The sequence below is a fragment of the Pogonomyrmex barbatus genome, unplaced genomic scaffold, assembly GCF_055798465.1.
Source record: "Pogonomyrmex barbatus isolate J1 unplaced genomic scaffold, ASM5579846v1 scaffold3, whole genome shotgun sequence".
Lineage (NCBI taxonomy): Eukaryota > Metazoa > Arthropoda > Insecta > Hymenoptera > Formicidae > Pogonomyrmex > Pogonomyrmex barbatus.
The window spans coordinates 18,694,451-18,716,997 of record NW_028297127.1 but is presented as its reverse complement, the minus strand read 5'-3'; the positions used below and the strand labels follow the sequence as shown (position 1 = coordinate 18,716,997).

Here is a 22,547-nt window from a genome sequence, read left to right as displayed (position 1 = left end):
GATAGATAGAGAGAGACAGAAAGATAGAGAGAGAGAGACAGAAAGATAGAGAGAGAGAGACAGAAAGATAGATAGATAGATAGAGAGAGAGAGAGAGAGAGAGAGAGAGAGAGAGAGAGAGAGAGAGAGAGAGAGAGGAGAAACAAGATCTCCCTCGGATTGCGAATGGAAAGCCACGCCAATCACAATCGGGAACGCAGGGCGCCGTTCTGGGACTCTTGCTCAGGATTGGTCGAGAAAAGTTAACATAGTGCAGCTACAAAGAAAAAAAAAACAGACCAAATCTTGACACTTGTCCGGATTGATTGGCGAATTGGCGTTTCGGTATTCCAATTTTAGGTTAGTAATTTCCGTAATTCAGCCGTCTGCATGAGCCGCGTTTACGTGTTGGCATCATGATCTTAAGCTGATAGCAGCTGATCGTTTAACACATTTGACAGGTTCGATTATTTTAAATATCCTCGAATGTTTGCGTCTTATCGAATGTGAAATTTGAACGTAAATAACAGTTTAACATGATGATTCTGGTTATAATCAATAGTTATTTTTTTACAACAGTAAATTTTGCTTGATGAATTTTTATTTATAAATAAAATATAATACGTTATATAATACGTATAGGTACATTATTTATATAATAAAATCGATTGGTGACAAAAGCTATCCTTGCTTAAAATTATCGAAACGCGCTTGAAGTGACAGAATCTCCAAGCATAAGCCTCTTGGTTTCTTGATCACAAATGCTAATCACAATATGCTATTAAAAATTACAGCAAAGTTATGATTTGCTTAGATACAGTGAACTGATAATAAATGTCCTTGAGCTCAGTCGCAGTGTAATTGTTGCTTAGAGGCATTACGTCTTCGCAGGACAACAAATTTATAACACCAGGTGGTATTCCAGATGTAGAGAATATGTCACAGTATGGCGCCAGATTAAATGAATTACTAGTACATATTACGATGACAGTGTTGCCGATGACTAAGCTCTGTATCAATTTATCAAACAGAACTGTCCCATCTTCCTCCATCAATATGATAATGCCTTTCGGTTTACGGACTTTTGCTGACATGGCAAATCCGAATTTAGCAAAAGATAATGAAGATTTGTACCATTTTGAGAATAGCACCCAGTTTGATACTATCAGCGCTAAGTTAAAGATACTAAATGAAAGAAAAAGAAGATAATCCCAGATATTTTACAAGATATTACAAGAGATGCAGATATTTTTGCAATTTAACATACCCACTGTAACGTAATACATGTGATAACCGACTTAATATTTTAATTCTGGACCGAGAAGGTAGAATACTCCAACTATTGAATCCTTTTCTAGCTGATGCGACGCATTTGATAATATCATCTCTATAAATGCATATAGATCAGTTCCAAAATATCGAGTCACTATATTAGATTTTGTCACTATATTAGAATTAAAAAATTTACAGTTTGAAGTAAGACAAAAAATTTATACCTCGATGCATTCGCTCTTACAACATCATGTTGTATCCAATAAGTATGTTTTATAGGTTTTTGCCATGCACCGTCATAAAACAAAAAATTGTAAATTGGATTTATAGATGTTTGTATATGTTGTATATGTTCTGTTTTTCTTATTGGCTGTATCATGTTTATTATATACTGATCTTCATTCAAATTATCGATATTCTTAGGCAGTGGAACTTTGAATACTTCTATATAAGGCAGAACTACGAAAGCATCATAGAAAGGCATTGTATTTATGAATACAATATTTCTCTGTTAAAAACAAAATCGTTAAAACTGCTAAAATAATTTGATAATATTATATTATGTAATAAATAATGGATATACATCTAAGGATGCTGCTAAATTCTTAGCAGCTATAAAGTCTTCAGACCATATGGATGTTATATTCATTTTGTAAAATGTAGGTAATGTTAATAATTCTTGTTTAGTTTGAAATATACAAGTGGGACACTTAAATTTTTTAAAGTAGTGAGATACAAGAGATAAAAAATTTTGTTTTATCGGTTCTGCTATCCAAATTTTATTCAAATTTCGAAACTTTACTTCATGTAACAGTTTTAAATAATAGATAACTGCATACAAGTCTGCATCTTCAAAAAGTATTATCTCAATGTTCTGACCTATATAAATATGGAAAATATTGATTATAAGAGGTAAAAACAAAATTTTGAAATATATTTCAAATACGTTTTTAATTCTCTTACGTGAAAGTAGTGTCTTATACTGTTTATATTCATCATTATCCGCTGATGAATTTTTACTGAAATATACAAAAATAGTAGATAAGATAACAATTTCGAAAGTTTTTTAATAGAGATATTTTTTAATATGAAACTATTAATGTTTTCAAATAAAATAAAGCAAGCGAGAAATTATGTTTGACAATTAATTTTATATTTTTTCATCTATTTTTTATATGTATGCCGTGATATTAATTTTAGCATAAAAAAAAATCGATCGATTAATATGTTCAAGAAATGTAACAGTATATGAATTTTTATTAAATATTTACATAATCATTTCTTCCAAAAATGTTATCATTTCTGGTTTTATATACATACTAAAAAGTGATAACATTATCGTCCAAATTATCGATACTTTATCATTATTTTCTAAAAGAAAAATCAGAATTCAGAAAATTAGAAGAGAGCAACTTAAATTACTTCTAATTTATAACAAGATAAGAACATAAATAAGTAAATAATCATGAAATATCTTCATTGCAAATGTGATATTACCAGATATATCGTTAAGAGTTTTCCAATTAGCATTCGATGGATAATAGTATAATACATCACAAATAATAGTAAATATATCTTTATGATAACCCATATATCCGAAAAAATAATTTGAATCATAAATCGTTTGTATTGTCATTAAAAATCTATAAATATAAAATATAAATATAAAAACAGGAACAAAAGTGGAGACTTATCGTGTTTTTGCGTATCTAAAACTGAATATCCATTTATTAATAATGTTACCTTTTCACAAAATTGTCACCCTTAGGTTGCGTAACATGCGATAGTGTGGGTATTATACTTGATATATTCTGAAAAAAACAAATTTGAAGAAAATAGAATTTCACATTTTAAAGAAAATGATCAGATCATTTTAAAAGCCAAAAACTTAGATTCATTATTTTTCAACATCAACAGTGAATTATGCGAAGTACTGAGAAACGTCGGGTCTAAACACTCACTCGTTTGTATCTCTCATATTCGACGTAGTCTAATTCGCTATAATATCTGTTAATTAAATCTAGTCGCTCCTTCATGTCCACTTTCGATATATCCAGTAGATCCATGTTCGTAAATGTCTATTTGGAAATTGGAATACAAAATTTGGAAAAAATACACGTGTTTTCACGGACGATCCGTGCAACAGAAATAAACGACTTCACGAAAAAGAAAAAGATACTTGCTCTTGAAACGAGATGTAAAATTGTCATCAAGCAAATGTTTACATAAATTTATTTTTTGACCTAATAATTGGGAAGAGAAGACGTTATTATTAACAAGACCTCATCGAACGACGTAAATAATATTATTCGTCTAAGTTTCGTAAGCCCTAATATCCGTAAATAATATTGTAAATAACACCGATTATGATATCGGCATTCTGCCAACCGATATTCCGTTGTGCTTCCGCTGACATTTTGCCGATAAAATTTGCAATTTGCCAAATACTTTGGAAAATTTGTTTTCAGTAGATTCCATTTATTTGATATAGGTCTTGAATTCCTCGCGAAGTAATATGTTGAAAATATAAACTCGATCGTTGGACATTGAACGATTGTGGACGATTATCCGTAATTATCGGGAATCATTACTATATTGTATCGAATACGATCGTAGATAATTAACTACAATCATCGAAGATTTCTGATTAGCGATTATTCTAATGGCTATTTCCAGCAATCGTGATGAGTTTTAATTAATCGTTACTGCGTATTCAGCGGAGGAAACGCTTTTTTCATCGCCTACAGTTCTGTGTCCGCGTGTTCTTATCTTCGAGAATGGATCCACATTATGAGAAGAGACCAATCGCTTACTTGACGCGGAAGGAACAGATCTCCTGCTGTCACCGTTTGAATAGGTGAATGAGATAAATTTTTTTTCTATCAAATATCTAATAACCTCCACGATCAATGCATATGTATGTGTATATATATTGATATTTATATATATATATAAAACATTATTTCTATATAAAAATTATATATATGCATTAAATCATAAGAGAAGAATTGACTCTTTAAATTGATCTTATCGAAATTGATTAAAGAATTCATAGTCACATCACACTGATTTAATGAATTTTGATTTTAGTCCACATCTGACCGAATACGAAAATGAAAAAGTATATGGAAAGTGCAATAATTTTTGGGGACATGGTCACAATTATACTGGTAATTTGCATCTCATGTCACATGCAGCAATTAACAGCAGCTGTTAACAAGATGTCTGAAAAGAATGAGACAGACATTTTCTTATTGAATACTTTTTACAATTTTTTATTACTTGATTTAAAAAACTCAAAATGATATTTAAAATTATTGAGAAATTGTAAATTTGAAAACTGCGAATGAATGATAACGTTTTTGCTAAAGAATTGGATATCATTGTTACTGAATTCTTTCCCACTTTTAAATATTTAATCTTAAATCTTTTACCGATCAGAGATCAAGATCTTGTCGAGATAAAGTCAAATTTATTTTCAATTACAGTAGAAGTGACCGTCCGTGGCCCTGTAGATCCGTTAACGGGGATGGTTATGAACTTGAAAGTCTTGAAAGATTGCATGGAGAAAGTATTAATGGATCAAATGGATCATAAAAATATAGACAAGCAAATAGACTATTTTACAGATAAGGTATCAACAACTGAGAATGTTGCCATTTATATTTTCAACGAACTAAAGAAACTTATGCCCAAACCTGAATTATTGTATGAAGTCAAAGTTCACGAAACTGGCAAAAATGTTATGTATTTTAGGGGAGAATACGAAAATGTATCCTCTATTTCTTAATTAAGTCATTTTGTTGTCATTTAATCATAAATTTGTTATATATTTTTGATATTTATCCAATACTTTTATTATATTTGTATACAATTATATAATACAGCATTAAAATCATTTAAAATAATATGTAAATATATGTGAACTGTACACTGTAAAGGTAATACAAATTTTAACATTCCGTTGTCATAATTTAAATAAAAATTGTAGTTACAATCTACGATATGGCAAAAAATTAAATGCTTCACCCGTAATAACTTTTTTCTTATTGCACATGTATATATAGTTTTACACTTAAAATAGTTTTTAGAATCCTGAGATTCTAATCTAGTTAATAACTAACAGGACATTATTAAGTACATACTATATCTTTATGCATTTCCGATACTTATAATATGAAATATACGTTTATGACTTCTAATAACAATTTGTATTTGACCATCTTTAGAAAATAGTCTTTTGTAAAAAATTTAACAAGAATACGTATCACAATGTAATCATGTCCATAAATAATTTTTAATTTGCTAATGTACATATATAATATCTTCGACTTTTTAATCTCTACTGAGAGGAGTCTGAGGAATTAATTATTGTTTCTATATATGTTACTTTCAATTATGTACATAACTTATCATCATTTATAATGACGAAACGAAAATATTATTTATTATAAAGCTATATATCCTCTTTTTAAGATCTATTTCAGATTTTTATAATAGAAACATTTTATTAATTAATATCATTAAAGAAACAACTAATTCTCGAGTAAAAATTTTAGGCTACTTTAGGATACGTAATTCACTTATTAATCATGGATACTTTCAGTCATTTAAAATAAAAAAAGCATTCAAGATAATAAAGTATTTTAAATCAAATATTTCACAAACTTATTCATAATTTAGAACACATTTTCAATGAATTTTAGATATTCAATTACCATTTATATAGAAATTTCTTATGTGCTTGTTTTTTTCATGTTCTTATGATATGAAATTTAATAATTTTTTTCTTTTTAATGACTTAATAATAGTATTTTTTTAATGATTTATACTTTTTAAAATGAGATACGATATAAAACATTAAAAAATAAACGTAAATTACATAAAACGCCACACCAAACATCTGCATATTTAACTTAAACATTAAATATCGAAATCTAAATGCTAGATATATCATTGTAATAAATAATGTATTACAGTTTTAATTGAGCTTATAGTTATCACGAGAGCTATATATTAGTGTTACAACCCGTTTTCATATAACTTCGAATAGTTACGTATGGTATGCCGAGTTCGAAATCATCTTTGGGCCAATACCTGAGCACCGGTAATTGTTGCGGTTTTTCATCTTGAACCGCAAAATACGCAAAAAGCACCGCCGCGGTGTAGCTCGCAATGAAGATGAATAGATGCCACAGCGCATGAAGATAAGGAAAGTTTAGATTCAGCCAGGTATCGCAGAACAGACGATCGTTCAACCAACAGAATACCGCCAGAATCCATACGGCACCACATCGCAAACCCAGTCTGTATACCTTCATCGAGGTGGTCCTTCAAATTATTATTTTTTTTTTTAAGACATCGTTACGTGTACTTTTTGTATAATTTTTGAGATCTATCTCCAGATCTCTTTAATTATGTTGGAGTCTTTAAATTGATATAATTACCTTTTCAATTCCATGACCAAAAACACGAACGCTGGTACACCTAGGCTCATCAGCGCAAAAGCATTTACCGCCGGATGTATCAAGGCCAAGCCAGTTGCAATTAAAGTAGGCAATGTTGCGCATATAGAGAAGAGCTTTCTATCGTTGCGGACGATATTTGGGAAGTATCTTCTCGGAAAAAACATGCAGAAGCCTGCCATGTATACCCACAAGATAGCTAATTCGTCTAATAGCTGACCTATCGCATATACACAAGATTCGTTATTATGCAATATAAATATCGATTTCGTTAAATAAAAGAATATATTGGAAAATATTTAGATATTATTCTTTTCTTCCATAAATATTGTTTTTAAAAAAATTCTTACCTATCAAGGACAAAGTAGCATGGAAATATGCGCTGCTAAGTCCCACTATCATCAGCAAGAACCAGATTACATGAATTCCTGGATTTACAAAGCGTCCATAGTCTCTAAACAAGTGCATGAGCACGGGTGGAAGCAACAGGAAGACTACATTACTAAACTAAAAAATAAGAGAACAGTAGACAAATTAAACAACATATTCTCTTTCTTTATCTTTATTATATTTCTCTAATTCAATTAATCATTATTTAATACAGTTCTGCCCAAAAATATTCTTTTTGAATTATATTCACTAGAAATATGATATTCCATTGTTCTAAAATATAAAATAAGATTCAAGTAGCAAATAAAAACAACACACTTACATGTGCTAATGCAATAAGATAATGGAATGAATAAAAGATGATGAAATATTTGTCATATGTCAGAGATTTATCAGAGATAAGAAATGAGCTTTACAAATCAATATATAAATTGATTATAATATCCTACATCTTTGTTCGTAAGCATGTTATCTTTTGTTATTTTTTTCATGTGTAAATTCCTTATCTTGTTTATGGCTAAACTATTTTTTTGTCCAATCAAGGACAAGCTTTGTTTTAAGTCTATATAACATTGACCTATGAGTTCACCGATGTACTTGGAATTATGCATGAGGTAAAAAATACCTGTTTCAACAGAAGACTGGAAGCAGTTATATATTTGCGTTTATATATTTATGTTGTGGAATAAATCTCAACACAAAACTTCTTTGTAACATATATATATATATATATAAATCTCTTCTTAACATTTTCTGAATTTTAATTTCAAGAATATTAATATTGAAAGATGCAACATTAATTCATTTACATCTTTTTTTTTTACTAAGATAATTTTTTATGCTAAACAGGTTTGTTAAAAAAGTCATGATTTCTCAGAATATAATTCTTGCAAATAAAGTAATTGTAAAATATAAGTAAAAGTAAAGTCTATAAGCAAAACGAAAGATTTATAGTTATTACATATACATATATTTTTTTTATATTAGTTTAAAATCCATTTTTCTTAGGAAATTTTCCATTTTTTTATGAATTAATAGTTTATAATTAATAGTTCTTTTATTTAAGTATTATAGATACCTGAAAATCCTTCTCTAACAAAATAGATTATAAATTAATCAAGAAAATATAAGATTCATAGTAGTATATGTAATAGTTCAATATCCTTTGTCTTGCTTATAGAACAATACAAATTTCCTTATTTATAAGAGTTGTTGGAAACTGTGATCTATGATAATTCTTTAACATCTCACATAAAAAACTAGAAAAAAAAAGAAAAAACTGAAAATCAATCATCAATCACAACTCTCAATATCAAATAACTTCGAGACTATCTTACAAAATGTCAGACAATGTCAGATTCTACTAATCTCTGATAAAGTTTTTTATTTCGAATCAATAAATTCTTAATTATAACTTCACTATTCTTGCAAAATCAAGAGGCATCTTGAAACCTGAAACTATAGGAGAAATCAATTCTAGATTGATTCGAGAAATCTGGAAGATCTTGCACATTTATATAAATAGATTATCAAGAAACGACGTATACGAACCGTGTTCATAAATTCCGCGATGCTGGGCGAGATGCTGTAGTTGCCCTCGCACCAGTCCACCGGTGAACTGCCAGCCTCGAAGGGTTTCCACATGATGACCGAAACGCGTTTCCTCGAAGTTGCCAGACGATCCGAGAAATCGAGAGACCAGGGAAGTCACCTTACGAGAGCATCGTTCGCCTCGCGCACGAACAATGGGCGCTCTCTCGCATTCGCACGGATATAAATATCTCGGGACCCGTGACGAGATAGAGAGAGAGAGAGAGAGAGACGCGATTTCATTCGACGGTACGTCGCGAACTGCTCGAATTTGCGTGCCGTCAGCTGTCGGCCAGCTAAATACTCGGGATACTCCGCGTCGTTTCAACACCGAGAGGAGAAAGAGAGAGATAAAGCGACGCCACGGTGTCAATGTACGCGGTCGTCCGATCGTGCGACGAATTCGGCTCACGCTTATCGATACGAATCAAAACAAAAGATAAGCGAGAGACGTTTGCATGCGCAGTACGTCAAAACTGTACGTCGCACGTGCGCGATACTGTCACACACGATAGCTGCATTCGCGTAAATAAATACAGAGGGAGGTCGTGACGGTTTTTTTTTTCTCCGTCGGTAAGTTTCGCAATGCGCCAATTCACAATCACGGAGCAGGGGATCAATCATGTAACTTTAAAAGTGAAATTTTTCACCTTTCATTTTTCACTTTTTACTCTTCATTTTTCACACCTTGACATTTCACGTGAAACTTTTCACGTACAGCGATTATGTATGTAGCTTGGATGCGTAGAAAATGAAATCATGAAACATAGTTTCATAGGTTTTATAGTTAATGAAAATTATTTTATTGGTACAGTATTATATACATCTTTTAATAACCAATTGTATACCAGGTGTATGCATAAGTTTTTTCCGGTTTTTTAGTAAAAAAAAGACGCGTAATTTTCAAGGGAAATTAATTTTTTTTTATTCAAAATATTGGCCATCGGCTTCTACACATTTCGCCCATCTTTCAGATAATTTATGAATACCATGCCAGAAAAACTGCTTGTCTTTTGCGGCAAACCACATTCGTCGAGCCATTTTCCAACTTCCTCGAAATTGCTGAAGTGCTGCTCTGCGAGCGCGTGTCCCATTGATGCGAAGAGGTGATAGTCAGATGGCGCCAGGTCTGGGGAGTACGGCGGGTGCGGAAGAATGTCCCATCCAAGCGATTTCAAGGTCTCTTTCACTGGTTTTGCTGTGTGAGACGGCGCATTGTCGTGTAACAAAATCACTTTGCCATGTCTTCTGGCCCATTCCGGTCGTCTTTCGATTAATGCGTGGTTTAAATTAATCATTTGTTGGCGATAGCGTTGTGTATTAACGGTTTCGCCGGGCTTCAAGAGTTCATAATACACAATACCGCTCTGGTCCCACCAGACACAGAGCATGGTCTTCTTGCCGAAGCGATTTGGCCTTGGTGTTGATGGACCGGCTTCGCCAGGTGAAAGCCACGATTTTTTCCGCTTCGGGTTTTCAAAATAAATCCATTTTTCGTCATCCGTCACAATTCGATACAAAAATGATTTCCTTTCGTTGAAGCAGCATTTCACAAGTGACTTTGCGATTTTCCATTTGACGTTCATTCAAATCGTGTGGACCATTTATGGCCCATTTACCCATTTACCGAGTTTATTGATCTTTCCCATTGCTCGTAAACGTCTGCTGATTGTTTCTTGTGATACATGTAATGCTTCTGCTAATTGCCGTTGAGTTTGAGTTGGGTCATCATCCAATAACTTCTGCAATTGCTCGTCTTCGCATTTTTGTGGTCTACCAGAGCGCTCACTGTCTTTCACATTGAAATCACCACTTTTAAATTGTCGAAACCATGTCTCACATGTTCTAATCGATGGAGCGTGTTCACCATATGTTTCTACCAGCAAACGATGACTTTCAACAGCCTTTTTCTTTTGATTAAATAAAAAAAGCAATGCGTGCCGCAAATGTTCTTTTTCAGGCACAAAACTCGACATGATCACTGAACGATAAAACAAAGACGCTAGTTTTTGGCGGACTCAACTTGTGTGTGTTTGTAGTTTTAAATGTCAGACGAACAAAATGATGTATGTGTCAAATTAATACGCTGCGTACTTTTCGCTGGCGACATCTCTTAGTTAAACCGGAAAAAACTTATGCATACACCTGGTAAGTGTATTACGTACACTTAATCCTAACGCAGCCCTAATCTTCTCTAATTCCGAAGCATATTTATTAATTCCCTAGATTTCCACCTTTCCGCCACTAAGATACATGGCGGAAAAGTTCACGTGAAAAATTTCACTTTTCACGTTTCCGCCCTAGGAGAAAAGTTACACGATCGACTCCCAGAAGTATAAAAAGCGATGAGGATCACTGGGATGAGAAACGGAAAAACAGAAAATTATATGTTTAATCTCAAAGATAAAATTTTCTTAGAAAGATCGGCTTTAATTACTTTCCTGAAGATGCAAACTCGAAGTGAAGTTTTGACTCGACTTATTTTTTTGCAATTATCATATCAACGATTTATCTATTTTTTTGTCTGTTTGATCGGTAATATTTTGTTTGTTTTGTAAATTCATAATAAATTCATTTTGATAAGTTATTTATTCACAAAAATTATTACACCAAATTATTTATTCACAAAAATCATTACACCAAAGGTTGTATTAATATCCACATCCTATCTTTAGGACACGAGAAATCTTAGGACGTTTGAAGAATATCCTACGTTCTAAGGACACCCCTGGATGGGTAAAAGAAACGAATATATCGCGAGGAAATAGAATTGTCGTCATTTGCAACATATTTACAAATATATTTCAGTATCGACTAAAACCGAAACATCCGAATGTTTATACAGCTTTCATTAAAGAGTTCTCATTCCGCCCGATATTTCCCGGATTATCAGGAAATAACGTTCGTCCTTGTACGATTTGTCTTCTCGGTCCGTACCGCCGTGACCGCCATGTCGACATACTCGTTGATAAGGGGTATTGTCTGCTCGATAAGGAGCACTTCCGCGGGCGAGATTTTCGGTAGACCCAGATTTCGCTTGACTCCCTCCGGACCCAACTGCAGCTCGCTAGTGAAAAATCGGCAAACCGGCAGTACGTCCGATCGCACGTAGGCGCATGTGATAACGTGATCGAGTCCGGATAGACCAGCGGCGAGGGTGATAATCAGCTTTGCAGCCGCTGTTCCCGGCGATAACGATGGACCTTTGTCCGGGGATCCTATTTTCGCGGCCTCGTCGCCGGCTCGAAACGATTGCAGCAGAGTCTTGCGTTGCGCCTAATGATGTTAATAACATTGATCATCATGTTGTTTCTTTTCATGTTGTTTATATGTTTATATTATGTAAATTCGTAAATTAATTATGTTATATCGTAAATTATAATTTAATTATCACTTAAAGCGATACGTTGCACAATCGCGGCTGTATAAACGAGATATCGTTAAATGCATGAATGAATGCCAATTACGTTAAGAATCGAGAAGGTCGTCACAGTTGAGATATGATGCGAAAGTAATTTGATACGCTTGCTTCTTATCTACGCCATAAAGATTTCAGTTTTTAATATTTACGTCTCTATTTTTAGAGGTTTAATAGAATTTTAATCTCTACGAGTGAATACGTGAAACACTATTTATATTATAAATCGAGATAAAATTAGCGTCAATATTTTTTTTCTCTTTTTAAAGAGGAGTTTTTCAATTTATTTTTTCCAAAGAATTTTGATTTTCTGACGAAATTAATAAAAAAGATGAACTTTTTGCCTAACATTTCTATAATTTATATAACGCATTTAAATTTATTTTTTTCAGAAATTAAACAGATCATTCCTATTAAATAAGAAATAGGAAAAGTTATTAAAGTTGTAAATGCGCTTCGTGCGTTAAGATTGAAAAATAAAAGAATAAAAAATTGGAATAAAAAATTTGATTTCTGAAATGATCAATTACATCTTCAATTGTGACTTAAGAATTGGACGAATCATCTAACACAAATTTTGCAATTATATTACAGCAACATTGACCACGGGCAGAAACTCTTACGACATATTATAATTCTAGGAATACGGTATTTACTCGTACATTTGTGAACTGGTTGAACGGAATAGCGCGCGATAGCAACGGCACGAGGGTTCGCGCGTCGGCGCCGCCGGCCAGCGGCACCGAGAGGCTCGAGCGCTCCAGGTTGAGGATGGCTGCCGCGATCCCCTCGATTCGCTCGCTGTACATCGCGGTGGAGCCGATGATCCGGTCGGGATTCCACCAGCCTGAGCTCCGGAAGATCTCCGAGACCATCGGGAGCGTGGCGGTGACGGGGCGCGCGAACACGGCCACGAGGGCGTCCGGACAGAAGCGCAGTATTCGATCCGTCATCTGACGTACGTAGCCGGTCATCGATTTGAATTGCGTCCGGGTCTCCAAATCGCTCGCCACGTCCGTCTCGTCCATGAGCGCGACAATATTCACCTAAATATTTTTCGATATTCATGTAATCGTACGTGCAGTCGTTAAATGTAATCAACAAACGTGAATCTATCATATGCATCATGGACGTATTAAGCATTTTTTTGAGGGTTTCTATCAGTTTTGTTAACATATAAATTTTTTCAATTTTTTGCGTTAATGAATTGCCTTTTTAGATATTTTAGAACTTGGAATGTTTCCTCGTTCTTAATTTTGAATGAGAAAAATATCATTTTGTAAATTATAACTTTATATAATTAATTAAAATTTCTTTCAGATTACTAAATCAAACCGGGTACTTTTTCCTTTCATACTTTATTTACTCGCGCAAATAATTTCGCTTCATTTCAATGTCTAAACACTCGAAGAGTTTACGACAAAGCTCTGCAAGAGCTTTTCTATGTAATATTTTATTATTTCTGAAACGGAGAATAAGAGTTCGTACTTCTCTGAGAGCTTCCTTTATATCTTTTCTCCGGAAATAATCTATACGAGGACTGGTCTCCAGGCGGCATGCGTCCGTCAAAGTTTCTGACGTGGAGTCCATTGTATCCACCAGATGTATATTCTTAATAATCTGATATTGCTTCAAAAGAACTGCGGTGTAAAGCGGTGTCACTCCGCCGCCGATGATGCACACTTTTATGTTAGACTTGTTGTCTCTCTGTACATTCTTGTTTCCATTTTTCTCCTGAACTTTTTGAACCTTTCGGTCGTCTGTCGGAGGAATTTGCGAGAATCCGCGACGCGAAAAAATGAGACAACGTCCGCATTGCCGCACTGACAAATAAAGATATTTCGATAACGCAGTCATGACTGCATGATTTTGACGTTGCCTATTTTTTTTCTCAAATGTAGAAAAGAAGTTTGATTCATAACACTTCACGATTTTGTAAAATGGATCGGAAAGAGGGAAATCAACTCGACAGAGGCAAACAAGTGATCCGCGATATGTAGAACACACGTGAAGCTCGTACATGAAGAGATGAATAAATTTAAAGCCAAACATAAAATATTCTTCGTATTAATATAAAAAGATATTTTATTCTTTATGACAAAAATATACTCGTATATACTTATGCCGAACAAAACATCGAGTTAAATACAAAAATATTATAAACACTCTCGCAACAACTTTCAATAACTATTTTTCATGTTTTATATAAAAATTGTAATGCTAATTGTAATGCTGATTGTAATTTGCTATTTGATAAATTGACAAATAATATAAATTTGACAACTATAGTAAGAACGCTATAGTAAAAACGCTAGATTTGTACAAATGTCTGTTATTTATATCATTGTTATTAATATCATATATAGAGATATCAAATTAAAATGATACTCTTTAATTAAATTTAATATTTAATACAATTATCGTCGCATTTTTGTACAAATTCATGCCTGTTTGTTGATTAACATTCGCAACAATAATTCGCAAATCTATCTTCGCGTACGCGCGCGGCCCGAATAGTTAAAATTATGTCTATATACAATACACCGTAACAGAAATAAATAAATATGTAATGCGATTTTTATTCGTTTTCTAAATAAAAAAAAAATGTCTATTCTGTTCCGATGTGATTTTGAGAGACTTTCCTGATTTTGTACTTTTATATCTATGTATGATACGTGATATTAGTCCGAATATAATATTTTTCATGAGAAATTATATAGGCAATTTTACATATAAGAAAGTTTAATGTATAATTTGCCATGAAAAATATTAAATTCGGAACATTACATATACATAGAGATTAGTAGTCACAAATCAATGTTATTTCTCAGGTCACTTAGGTGAATCTCCAGATTCGATGATAATGTCAGACAGGTCCGGCAGCGAATTAATCTTTAGTTCTTTCTCATTCGCCAAATGTAGCATAGATATAAAGGAAATTGGTACGCTCAACGCCTCGGCATTGTTTTTCGTCAACAATTTCGGTAATTTTTTATAAATGTCACTGAATCGTTTATTGTCCTTCATCTTATCAGCTTCATTTGCCGTTTCTTCGATATTCACGACGTCCGTGTTATTATTATTATTTGTGGATTCGGTGAGGCAACTCCATATAGATTTCTTCAACTGTCGCATGTCGATCCTTTTCGCCTTCAAGCAATATGGGATGGCTATTTTGTTAACTAGCTTGGGCGCGGCTACTAGATTGTCGCCGATGAGACCCTGGCTACCCGTGACAATAGCATTATCATCTTCACAGCTATAATTCTCGGTACCATCATCTTTACCTCCGTAATCATCGTAATCACCATCGTGTTCAACATTAGGACAATATTCTAGAGTATCATTTGGATTATCATAGTCATATCTCTCGGCATCAGACATATCCGCAGTGATCACTTCATTTTCGTTATTCCCATTTTTTGATGGCTTTATAATCATTTTCTGGTACACATATAGTTTACACAGCTGCATCACATCATAATGTACATCTTCCGGTAATGTTACATTCTCGGTACTCCATTCTGTTTTCGCGGTCTTGGCTTGTAACTTATTAGAATGACTCGATGCAAACTTTTCATCTACATTGTGTTTGTCGTCGTATGACAACTCGAACTGTTTTCTCTTTGACAGTTTGGCTTGCGTGTAACCTGCCGCAGTCTCCTTGATACTACCAGCGGCAGTATCGGTGAAAGGTCTTGCAAGATTTCGAAATTTCCAATGAGATGGCCCAGCCCAATGCAAGTTTATGCTCGACTGAACGAAAGAGTATTCAGATGTGGCTGATGGCCGAACGTCAAGCGCATCCACAATATTCCCATTTGGATTACTCGTTTTTTCTCGATAGCATCTCTGAACATTGTTCTCATTGTTATCGTCGCCTTCGATATCAAAGAAATTCATAGGCTCGGGTGCCGGTTCGTTATCCTGCTCCATACTGGCATCCAAATCAAATTGGAATCGATTGTCATCATCATTGGACTCGGCTCCCTCATCCGACATCTCTTCCGGCTCGTTATCCACAGACCAACCGAGAAACTCGAAGTTCGAGTACGACGCGCAGATCTCCAGATTCGAGAAGTCCTCGATTGCCGGTATGGTGTATTTCACATTCGAATTACTTTGTGACTCAGATGTGTCTTCTAAGACATCGACGAGCACGTCATTGTATGGATGTTGATAGAAGCCGGAATTCGCGTGATTCGGCAGACACGCCTGGTACAGCATGTCACTGGTCTGCAGATCTCCCTCGCCTATCATCATCGACAAGGGTTTTGCAATTTCGATATTGCCTCTCAGAGCTTCCATAGTGCTGAAAATCTTCTGTTTTGCTTTCTTCTTTTTTTTCTTCTTCTGCATCTCGATGTTTGCTTCCATATCTTCTGTGGTAGCTTCTCTTTGCTCGTCCAAATTTTGTTCCGCATCATCCACATGTTTATCCAGTCCACCAACCATTTTGAGTATCTCCATATGCACACTATCTACACGAAATCCATAGATTTTGGTACTGACATCCAAGGACGTGCTAGCTACCTGTAGATTCGACATATTGACATCCTGTTTCTTTATCATATATGTCATAAAGTCGATCATTCCGAGAGCAAACGCGTTCTTGGCATTAATCTTATTCTCAGTACTCAGTTTTATACACTGATTTATGCTCTCGGCCATTTGCGGCTCTGAAATATTCGCTAAAAATCCTAGACCTAGAGAATGCCTTTTATTATTAGAAGATACCAACAACGGCGTCGTTGCAGAAATCTCGCGTCGACGAGCAAGACGTTCCGCCTCATCATCATTTTCTGAAAGAGTACTTTCTGGTGTTTTGGCAATGGATTTTCGTCGCAATAACGTTGAAGATGTCGAAGAAGTTGATGAATTTTGTATAGCCTCCAATCTTTTGTGCATTAAAGACTTACGAGAATCCATTTTATCATAAAAGATCTTTACCTCTTTTTGTTCTTATATAAATATAAATTGCTATAATCTGTATTGATCCTTATCCTTATGCTTCTGAAACAAATAAAAATTATTTTGATTAGCATTATAAATTTTTAATAACAAATATGAGAAAAATAATTACCTATATAATTATCTGTTTAATATTTTAAATAATATGTACATCTAAAAAATGTCTTCAAGAAAAAATTTTTAACACATAACATCTTTATAGAAAAATTTAGTAATTAACAAATTTATCTCAGAGCAGTACATAGGTAAATATTAGTAAATTTACTTATTAAATTTGTTTATTAGGAAAAAAGAACTGTAACGGTAATACAATTTTAGAAAAATTACAACTATTTGTATATTTTCTACAGATCTCAGATCAAATCAGAGAATCTTTGAAGTCTGATTGATCTAAGAAGACATTCCATTGTCAGAACCTTGAAAAATCACTTTATTACTAGATAAATATAAAAGATATAGGATTCTTTAAAAAAATAATTATTTTATTATAAAACTTTGAGATATATAAAATTATTTTATTCACACTAAAACTCTTGTTTCGTTCTTGTTTATTTATTATCGCAGGTTAAGACAATTATATTAATTTATTTAAGCTCATTCGGCAGTACCCACCGTTTATGGCAGCGAAATTTCCTGCTATTTTTTCGAGTTCGGCCCTAATAAGCTGTAACAGAGTATAATAACGCTGCAGCTCTTCGAAAGTTCTCTGCAGAATTTGTAATGTACGTTTACTGTGAGAAGGCATCGGATGTATCTTGTGAGAAATGCGTGTAAAACAATCATACAATGAGTTCACACTGAAATGCCCTTGGTTCTTCACACCTTGCTCATTTATCGAAGTTTTCGAGAGAATGGAAAAAAACTGAAAACACGGATGACTCGGAAATAACGCCAATATACGTATGTACACGTTGAGTCTTTCACACTCTTCCAACCGAACTACATTCAAATATTATGACGTAGTAAGCGTTCCTAAAAACCTGTAGATCTGCTTTGCGTGCTATTTTATTGCACTTTCATACACTTTTTGTACTTTCGTTAAAAATGGAAATAACTAAAGAAAATAATTTAAGAGAATTTTTATGTTAATGTAAAATTTTACAAATCTTTTTTTAAATTTTTGCAAAATTAAAGTTGTAAACAGCAAAAATCAGATTTTAACTCGCACTATTTTAACTCGCCGAAATTTTGACATTTTCTTGAAATTTTATAACATTTTTTTATTTTAAATTACTAATAAACCACTCTATCTTTATTTTCAGAAAAATTGTAATTTTTAAAAAATAATTTTATATTATTTTATTTTATGTTAATTATACATTTGTGTGTATCTGCATATTTATTATTTGTGCAATATCAATGAATACGATTATGTTACAACTATATTAAAAAAAATCATGTTTATGACAATATATTTTTATAATTTATAATTTATTTGTGTGCGCTTAGAAATGAAAAGTTTACATTTTAATAATTATTATTATGAAAAATTATGTATTCAAATCAGAGATCTGCGTTTAATACTTAATATTCGGATGTGGTTACAAGCTCGAGAGCTTGTTCTATTTCTTTATCTACACACAATTGAATAGATAAGACGTTGTATAAGGCACGCGGGAAGATAGACGTCGGCCCGAGAATATGCAGGCGAACATCGCATTTTTCTAATAGATACTGCCACTTCATTTCACTGCGCTTTTCTACCGTCATTGCCTGCAATAATCATATCTTTTATGCCTTATATAAAATTGATTTTAAAACCAAAACTGTTTAATAAAATTTATGCATATAAAATAAATTTAAAAATGTAGTACTTGAAATTCTTCAACTGTGCAACCTAAAATTCGTTCCGCGTTGTCGCCGATTAAACGACATCCGATGAGATACCCAGTATCGTCCTTTAAATTGATTTTTATGTTAAACTTTACGACATTTAATGGTGTCCGGATCCCATTGCCCGACGGACAATTTAAGTTCATACAAGAATCTTGCACATCTGCAATGATCTTTTTACAAAGAGCACTAAAAATAAAAGTAAATATAAGAAATGACAAGTACATCATCAATTTTTCATCAATTTTTTTATCAATTGAATGTATGAAATATGACTGAAAAGAAATTACCATTTTATAGATATTATGTCTTTGAGTGGTCCATCCAGATTCATCTCAGTTACCGATGCTTTCACGATCGCCGCAAATTGCAATCTTTCACCGTCTGCAGTTGCTTTTTTCTGTAATTTCTCCGTGATTTGTTGTACCGTCATTATAGTCGTGATAGTATCCGCTTAGAAATGAATAATAATGTTTTACATACAAAAAAGATAACAGAATCTTAAATTGTATTTCTTTGAAAAAAAATTTCTATTTTTCTTTTTCGCCTCTCTTTATTACGTTTATTGTACGAAATATTCTTTGTAGATATAATGTAAATAATTGAAAGATATTTAACATACATAATATAAAGGATAATATAATCAATATAAAATGCTTATTCACAGTTCTTACGATTTGGTACAGCGAACGAATCACTGCATATAGAGTCAAGATCATAATGTTGCACTGCATTCATGATATCTAAAGCTTGAGGTACATCCACACATTCCGTGATCAACGTTCGTCTTGCTGCATATAGTAAAAAAAAATATTGCAAATGTAATAATAATTAAATAACAAGTATCGATAATAACTAAATAAATATAACAATAAAAATCAGAATTTTGACATACAGATGCTTAACACAGTTTTCTTCTTATACTCATCGTATGCGATGCGAGCGTCGATCAAGAATAATATTGTTTTCTTCGGTTCCCAAAACGCAGATCTCTCGATCCAATCTTTATCCCACAACATCAACGACACTGTATTATCCGTCGATCCATCTGCGATTTCGAAATTGCGACACGTCAATGCTCGTCCGTCTCGTGTAATTAAATTACGGGTGTCACCGATCTGTAGTATGTTTAATTAAAATTAATATTTTCGAGAAGAAATAACAGTTTTATCGAAGCCAAATTTTCATGCTAACAAAATGACAAATTTTTATATTTTATATATAATTATAAATTGTTGTAATTTCTCTAATTTCTAATTAAATAAATTATTCATTTTTAGTAGTAGCAAAAGAAGTGGCGTGATTGATGTATTTATTCATTACTTACAAATGTAACAACAACAAGAAGATCAACAAAGCGATCACACAGAGCTTCTATGTTGTCCAGAATCACTTTTAGGCTTTTCGCGGAAGTCACACTTTTCACAGGTCGCGTCAACAAATTCTTATACTGTTCATGAGTTGGCGCATCGTGTTTTTGTATAAGAGCCGCACCTTCGTTTACAATCAGAGCGAAAGGGCTGGAAGTCGATGGCATAAATTGTTCATTTCTATCGTTGGGTTGGCGTCTCACAATTTTTGCGCTTATCACTTCCACTGTAAAACAGACACTGTTATCAGGACAGGATATATTAAATGAAGAAAATTATGTATCAATCTATTTTAATTTTTTAAGAAATAATTAACTATTATATTAACTAATTGTGATGAATGTATTAAATATATACTGAATTATATATAAAATTAAATATATATTAATTTTCCGTCGATCAACGATAATTAATTGTTAGGTAATATTTGTTGCAAAATGCTATATTAACATTTGAGAATTTTAACGATAATTTATTTTTAAAACATTTACGTACCTACGGAGCCAATATTAAACGTGGACGATAATTTTTTTATGAATTCTGTACTGCCCCAGACGGTGACGTTAATAAAGTCCTCCTCGGTATCGCGCAAAGTGAACGACCATACACTACGTTCGCCATTGCTGACTGCAATACATAATAAAAGAATAAGAAAGAGGAAACGAAAAAGACTTTTCCTTTTCTTATTTCATATAAAATCCGATGATTGAAGATAAAAAGATTTTATATAAAGATAATTCATCCGAGTTATTTATTAGATCTTTCTTTCGATGCGAATTTAATGAGATGTACTTTGAAAGCGACAAAATGGCGAAGCGCATTTCGTTGCATCTAATTCGAAAGGTTCCTCTATAAGAAAAGATATATATGCAAATCGACCGAAGGTTTTTGATAAAAGTTCTTTTATTGCGGCCTCCCCAATCGGCCGATCGTTCCAAATATGAGAACGAAATAAAAATGAAGAAGAAACAATAGATAGATACGTACATTTAGTCCGAGTCGTATCGAACGTTTTTATGTTCGTGCTATTTATAATCACGCCGATCACGAAAGTGTTCGGCATGCCGTCCTGCAGCGATCTTATTTCCTGCCTATATATGAAGGACATGTCTAAGGATCAATGCGTTGGTTCAAATCGAATCGAGTAAAAACGGATAAAAAAAGGAAATCTGCACCGTTCGAGCGTAAGAGATTTCGAAGTACGATTCAATTTACTGATCAGTACCGCCAACTGTCGATCGATCCAATTTTGCTACAATTGTTACTAAGGGAGGAAATTTGAATTTTTGCGCAGGCAATCAATAGAAACACTTTTTCATGAATATTGGCATTGAATAATGATAATTAAATGATAGTTAAAGTCACTTTTAATGATATACTCCATTTTGAAAAATTAAAATTCCTCAAATATTTAGATATCCGTTATTTTTTAATATTTACAGTTTCTTGACAAGAATGAATTTAATAATATATATTGTATTGTATTGTATAAATATAATATATATAATATATATTGTATTGTATAAATAATACATATTTATAAATAACTAATAAAATTAAGTGATTTATTTTTATTAATAAACAATTTTTAGTAATAACTCGCGTGCATTGTAAATAGTTTGTGTAATAAATTACCACAAATATTGCATGACTAATTAGGACAAAAAGAGTAAAAATTTCTTAATTAGATTATTAAATGCTATTCTATACGAACGGGGTTGCCTATGTCACTAATTGGTCACTTAAATATAAAATTTTCTAATTGGTGATTCATTCAAAAATTCCTGAGCACCGGCCGATATAAATATGATATAATGTATAGCGCATAATAATAACCAAATCTTAAACCACCCAATCAAATTTTTGTCAAGAACATGAGATTGAAATACAATTATCAGAGATATGATAAAAGTAAAAACAACATTAAAATTTGTAAATATGATTGACAAAATTATTATTATTGAACTCATAAATTAAAAAAATATATAATATAAAATAAAATGATAACAAATAAGAAATGATAACAAATAACATTAACAATAAATAGTAAAAGAAAATTAAATGATTACTAGTAAAAAATAAAAGAATATTATTTATGAAAAAGTATTAAAAAAATTATTATTATTACTGTTGCAAACTACAATCGTAAGAGCGTCTTAGATTTATTATAAGATGTTATAGTAATTAAACTTGTATATTGCCTTTAAATAATCATATGACCTTAAATATCATGGATTATGAATATCCTTCAAAGTGTGA

General features: G+C 32.6%; 6 protein-coding genes across 13 annotated transcripts; 1 reads left to right on the top strand and 5 right to left on the bottom strand.

Moving 5' to 3' along the window:
• Positions 1 to 118: 118 nt before the first annotated feature.
• purple (6-pyruvoyl tetrahydrobiopterin synthase purple) lies at positions 119 to 5,289 on the top strand. Of its 4 annotated transcripts, none has more exons than XM_011639719.3 (4): positions 119 to 339; positions 3,928 to 4,108; positions 4,342 to 4,421; positions 4,740 to 5,289. In XM_011639719.3, exons 2-4 carry the CDS (start codon positions 4,029 to 4,031, stop codon positions 5,039 to 5,041), a joined length of 462 nt encoding a protein of 153 aa, XP_011638021.2. In that variant the 5' UTR covers positions 119 to 339; positions 3,928 to 4,028; the 3' UTR covers positions 5,042 to 5,289. The 4 variants fall into 4 exon arrangements, with proteins under 4 accessions (XP_011638021.2, XP_011638020.2, XP_011638022.2 ...); XM_011639718.2 differs by having other exon boundaries at positions 120 to 440; XM_011639720.3 differs by lacking the exon at positions 119 to 339 and adding an exon at positions 455 to 498.
• LOC105427796 (uncharacterized) lies at positions 563 to 3,347 on the bottom strand. Of its 4 annotated transcripts, XM_089079253.1 has the most exons (9): positions 3,213 to 3,347; positions 2,995 to 3,062; positions 2,749 to 2,894; positions 2,523 to 2,622; positions 2,215 to 2,270; positions 1,835 to 2,130; positions 1,476 to 1,759; positions 1,247 to 1,366; positions 563 to 1,164 (listed from the first exon to the last, which is right to left on the bottom strand). In XM_089079253.1, the coding sequence occupies exons 1-9, from the start codon at positions 3,315 to 3,317 to the stop codon at positions 768 to 770; spliced, it is 1,572 nt and encodes a 523-aa protein (XP_088935379.1). In that variant the 5' UTR covers positions 3,318 to 3,347; the 3' UTR covers positions 563 to 767. The 4 variants fall into 4 exon arrangements, with proteins under 4 accessions (XP_088935379.1, XP_088935378.1, XP_088935381.1 ...); XM_089079252.1 differs by having other exon boundaries at positions 1,835 to 2,270; XM_089079255.1 differs by lacking the exons at positions 2,523 to 2,622; positions 2,749 to 2,894.
• Positions 5,073 to 9,213, bottom strand: bwa (alkaline ceramidase). Its single transcript, XM_011639721.3, has 4 exons — positions 8,658 to 9,213; positions 7,067 to 7,223; positions 6,699 to 6,936; positions 5,073 to 6,582 (listed from the first exon to the last, which is right to left on the bottom strand). Exons 1-4 carry the CDS (start codon positions 8,748 to 8,750, stop codon positions 6,261 to 6,263), a joined length of 810 nt encoding a protein of 269 aa, XP_011638023.1. The 5' UTR covers positions 8,751 to 9,213; the 3' UTR covers positions 5,073 to 6,260.
• Positions 9,214 to 11,266: 2,053 nt separating this feature from the next.
• On the bottom strand, positions 11,267 to 14,166 carry LOC105427801 (malate dehydrogenase, mitochondrial). Its single transcript, XM_011639724.3, has 3 exons — positions 13,603 to 14,166; positions 12,777 to 13,160; positions 11,267 to 11,972 (listed from the first exon to the last, which is right to left on the bottom strand). Exons 1-3 carry the CDS (start codon positions 14,164 to 14,166, stop codon positions 11,586 to 11,588), a joined length of 1,335 nt encoding a protein of 444 aa, XP_011638026.3. The 3' UTR covers positions 11,267 to 11,585.
• A 6-nt stretch (positions 14,167 to 14,172) lies between these two features.
• Positions 14,173 to 18,038, bottom strand: LOC105427800 (condensin complex subunit 2). Of its 2 annotated transcripts, none has more exons than XM_011639723.3 (2): positions 17,698 to 18,038; positions 14,173 to 17,127 (listed from the first exon to the last, which is right to left on the bottom strand). In XM_011639723.3, exon 2 carries the CDS (start codon positions 17,041 to 17,043, stop codon positions 14,947 to 14,949), a length of 2,097 nt encoding a protein of 698 aa, XP_011638025.2. In that variant the 5' UTR covers positions 17,044 to 17,127; positions 17,698 to 18,038; the 3' UTR covers positions 14,173 to 14,946. The 2 variants fall into 2 exon arrangements, with proteins under 2 accessions (XP_011638025.2, XP_088935377.1); XM_089079251.1 differs by having other exon boundaries at positions 14,173 to 17,124.
• Positions 18,039 to 18,369: 331 nt separating this feature from the next.
• Positions 18,370 to 22,492, bottom strand: hdm (meiosis specific with OB domains hold'em). The gene is made up of 8 exons (XM_011639732.3): positions 21,276 to 22,492; positions 20,784 to 20,915; positions 20,246 to 20,514; positions 19,814 to 20,036; positions 19,593 to 19,709; positions 19,209 to 19,371; positions 18,900 to 19,107; positions 18,370 to 18,798 (listed from the first exon to the last, which is right to left on the bottom strand). The coding sequence occupies exons 1-8, from the start codon at positions 21,394 to 21,396 to the stop codon at positions 18,610 to 18,612; spliced, it is 1,422 nt and encodes a 473-aa protein (XP_011638034.2). The 5' UTR covers positions 21,397 to 22,492; the 3' UTR covers positions 18,370 to 18,609.
• Between the last annotated feature and the right edge of the window lie 55 nt (positions 22,493 to 22,547).

Excerpts from the sequence above, each read along its gene's own strand:
- LOC105427796 (XM_089079252.1), bottom strand. The coding sequence starts at position 3,317 with ATGGATCTACTGGATATATCGAAAGTGGACATGAAGGAGCGACTAGAT. Across the intron at positions 2,895-2,994 it reads GGTGACAATTTTGTGAAAAG|ATTTTTAATGACAATACAAA; the intron begins GTAACATTATTA and ends TTATATTTATAG. Across the intron at positions 1,760-1,834 it reads ATTTAGCAGCATCCTTAGAT|AGAAATATTGTATTCATAAA; the intron begins GTATATCCATTA and ends TGTTTTTAACAG.
- purple (XM_011639719.3), top strand. The coding sequence starts at position 4,029 with ATGGATCCACATTATGAGAAGAGACCAATCGCTTACTTGACGCGGAAG. Across the intron at positions 4,109-4,341 it reads TGCTGTCACCGTTTGAATAG|TCCACATCTGACCGAATACG; the intron begins GTGAATGAGATA and ends TTTTGATTTTAG. Across the intron at positions 4,422-4,739 it reads ACATGGTCACAATTATACTG|TAGAAGTGACCGTCCGTGGC; the intron begins GTAATTTGCATC and ends TTTCAATTACAG.
- bwa (XM_011639721.3), bottom strand. The coding sequence starts at position 8,750 with ATGTGGAAACCCTTCGAGGCTGGCAGTTCACCGGTGGACTGGTGCGAG. Across the intron at positions 6,937-7,066 it reads TGCTACTTTGTCCTTGATAG|GTCAGCTATTAGACGAATTA; the intron begins GTAAGAATTTTT and ends TATATGCGATAG. Across the intron at positions 6,583-6,698 it reads TTGGTCATGGAATTGAAAAG|GACCACCTCGATGAAGGTAT; the intron begins GTAATTATATCA and ends AATAATTTGAAG.
- LOC105427801 (XM_011639724.3), bottom strand. The coding sequence starts at position 14,166 with ATGTTTGGCTTTAAATTTATTCATCTCTTCATGTACGAGCTTCACGTG. Across the intron at positions 13,161-13,602 it reads TAAAGGAAGCTCTCAGAGAA|GTGAATATTGTCGCGCTCAT; the intron begins GTACGAACTCTT and ends AAAAATATTTAG. Across the intron at positions 11,973-12,776 it reads CGTTCAACCAGTTCACAAAT|GCGCAACGCAAGACTCTGCT; the intron begins GTACGAGTAAAT and ends TAACATCATTAG.
- LOC105427800 (XM_011639723.3), bottom strand. The coding sequence starts at position 17,043 with ATGGATTCTCGTAAGTCTTTAATGCACAAAAGATTGGAGGCTATACAA.
- hdm (XM_011639732.3), bottom strand. The coding sequence starts at position 21,396 with ATGTCCTTCATATATAGGCAGGAAATAAGATCGCTGCAGGACGGCATG. Across the intron at positions 20,515-20,783 it reads GTTTAATATTGGCTCCGTAG|TGGAAGTGATAAGCGCAAAA; the intron begins GTACGTAAATGT and ends TCTGTTTTACAG. Across the intron at positions 19,372-19,592 it reads TTCGTTCGCTGTACCAAATC|CGGATACTATCACGACTATA; the intron begins GTAAGAACTGTG and ends TTCATTTCTAAG.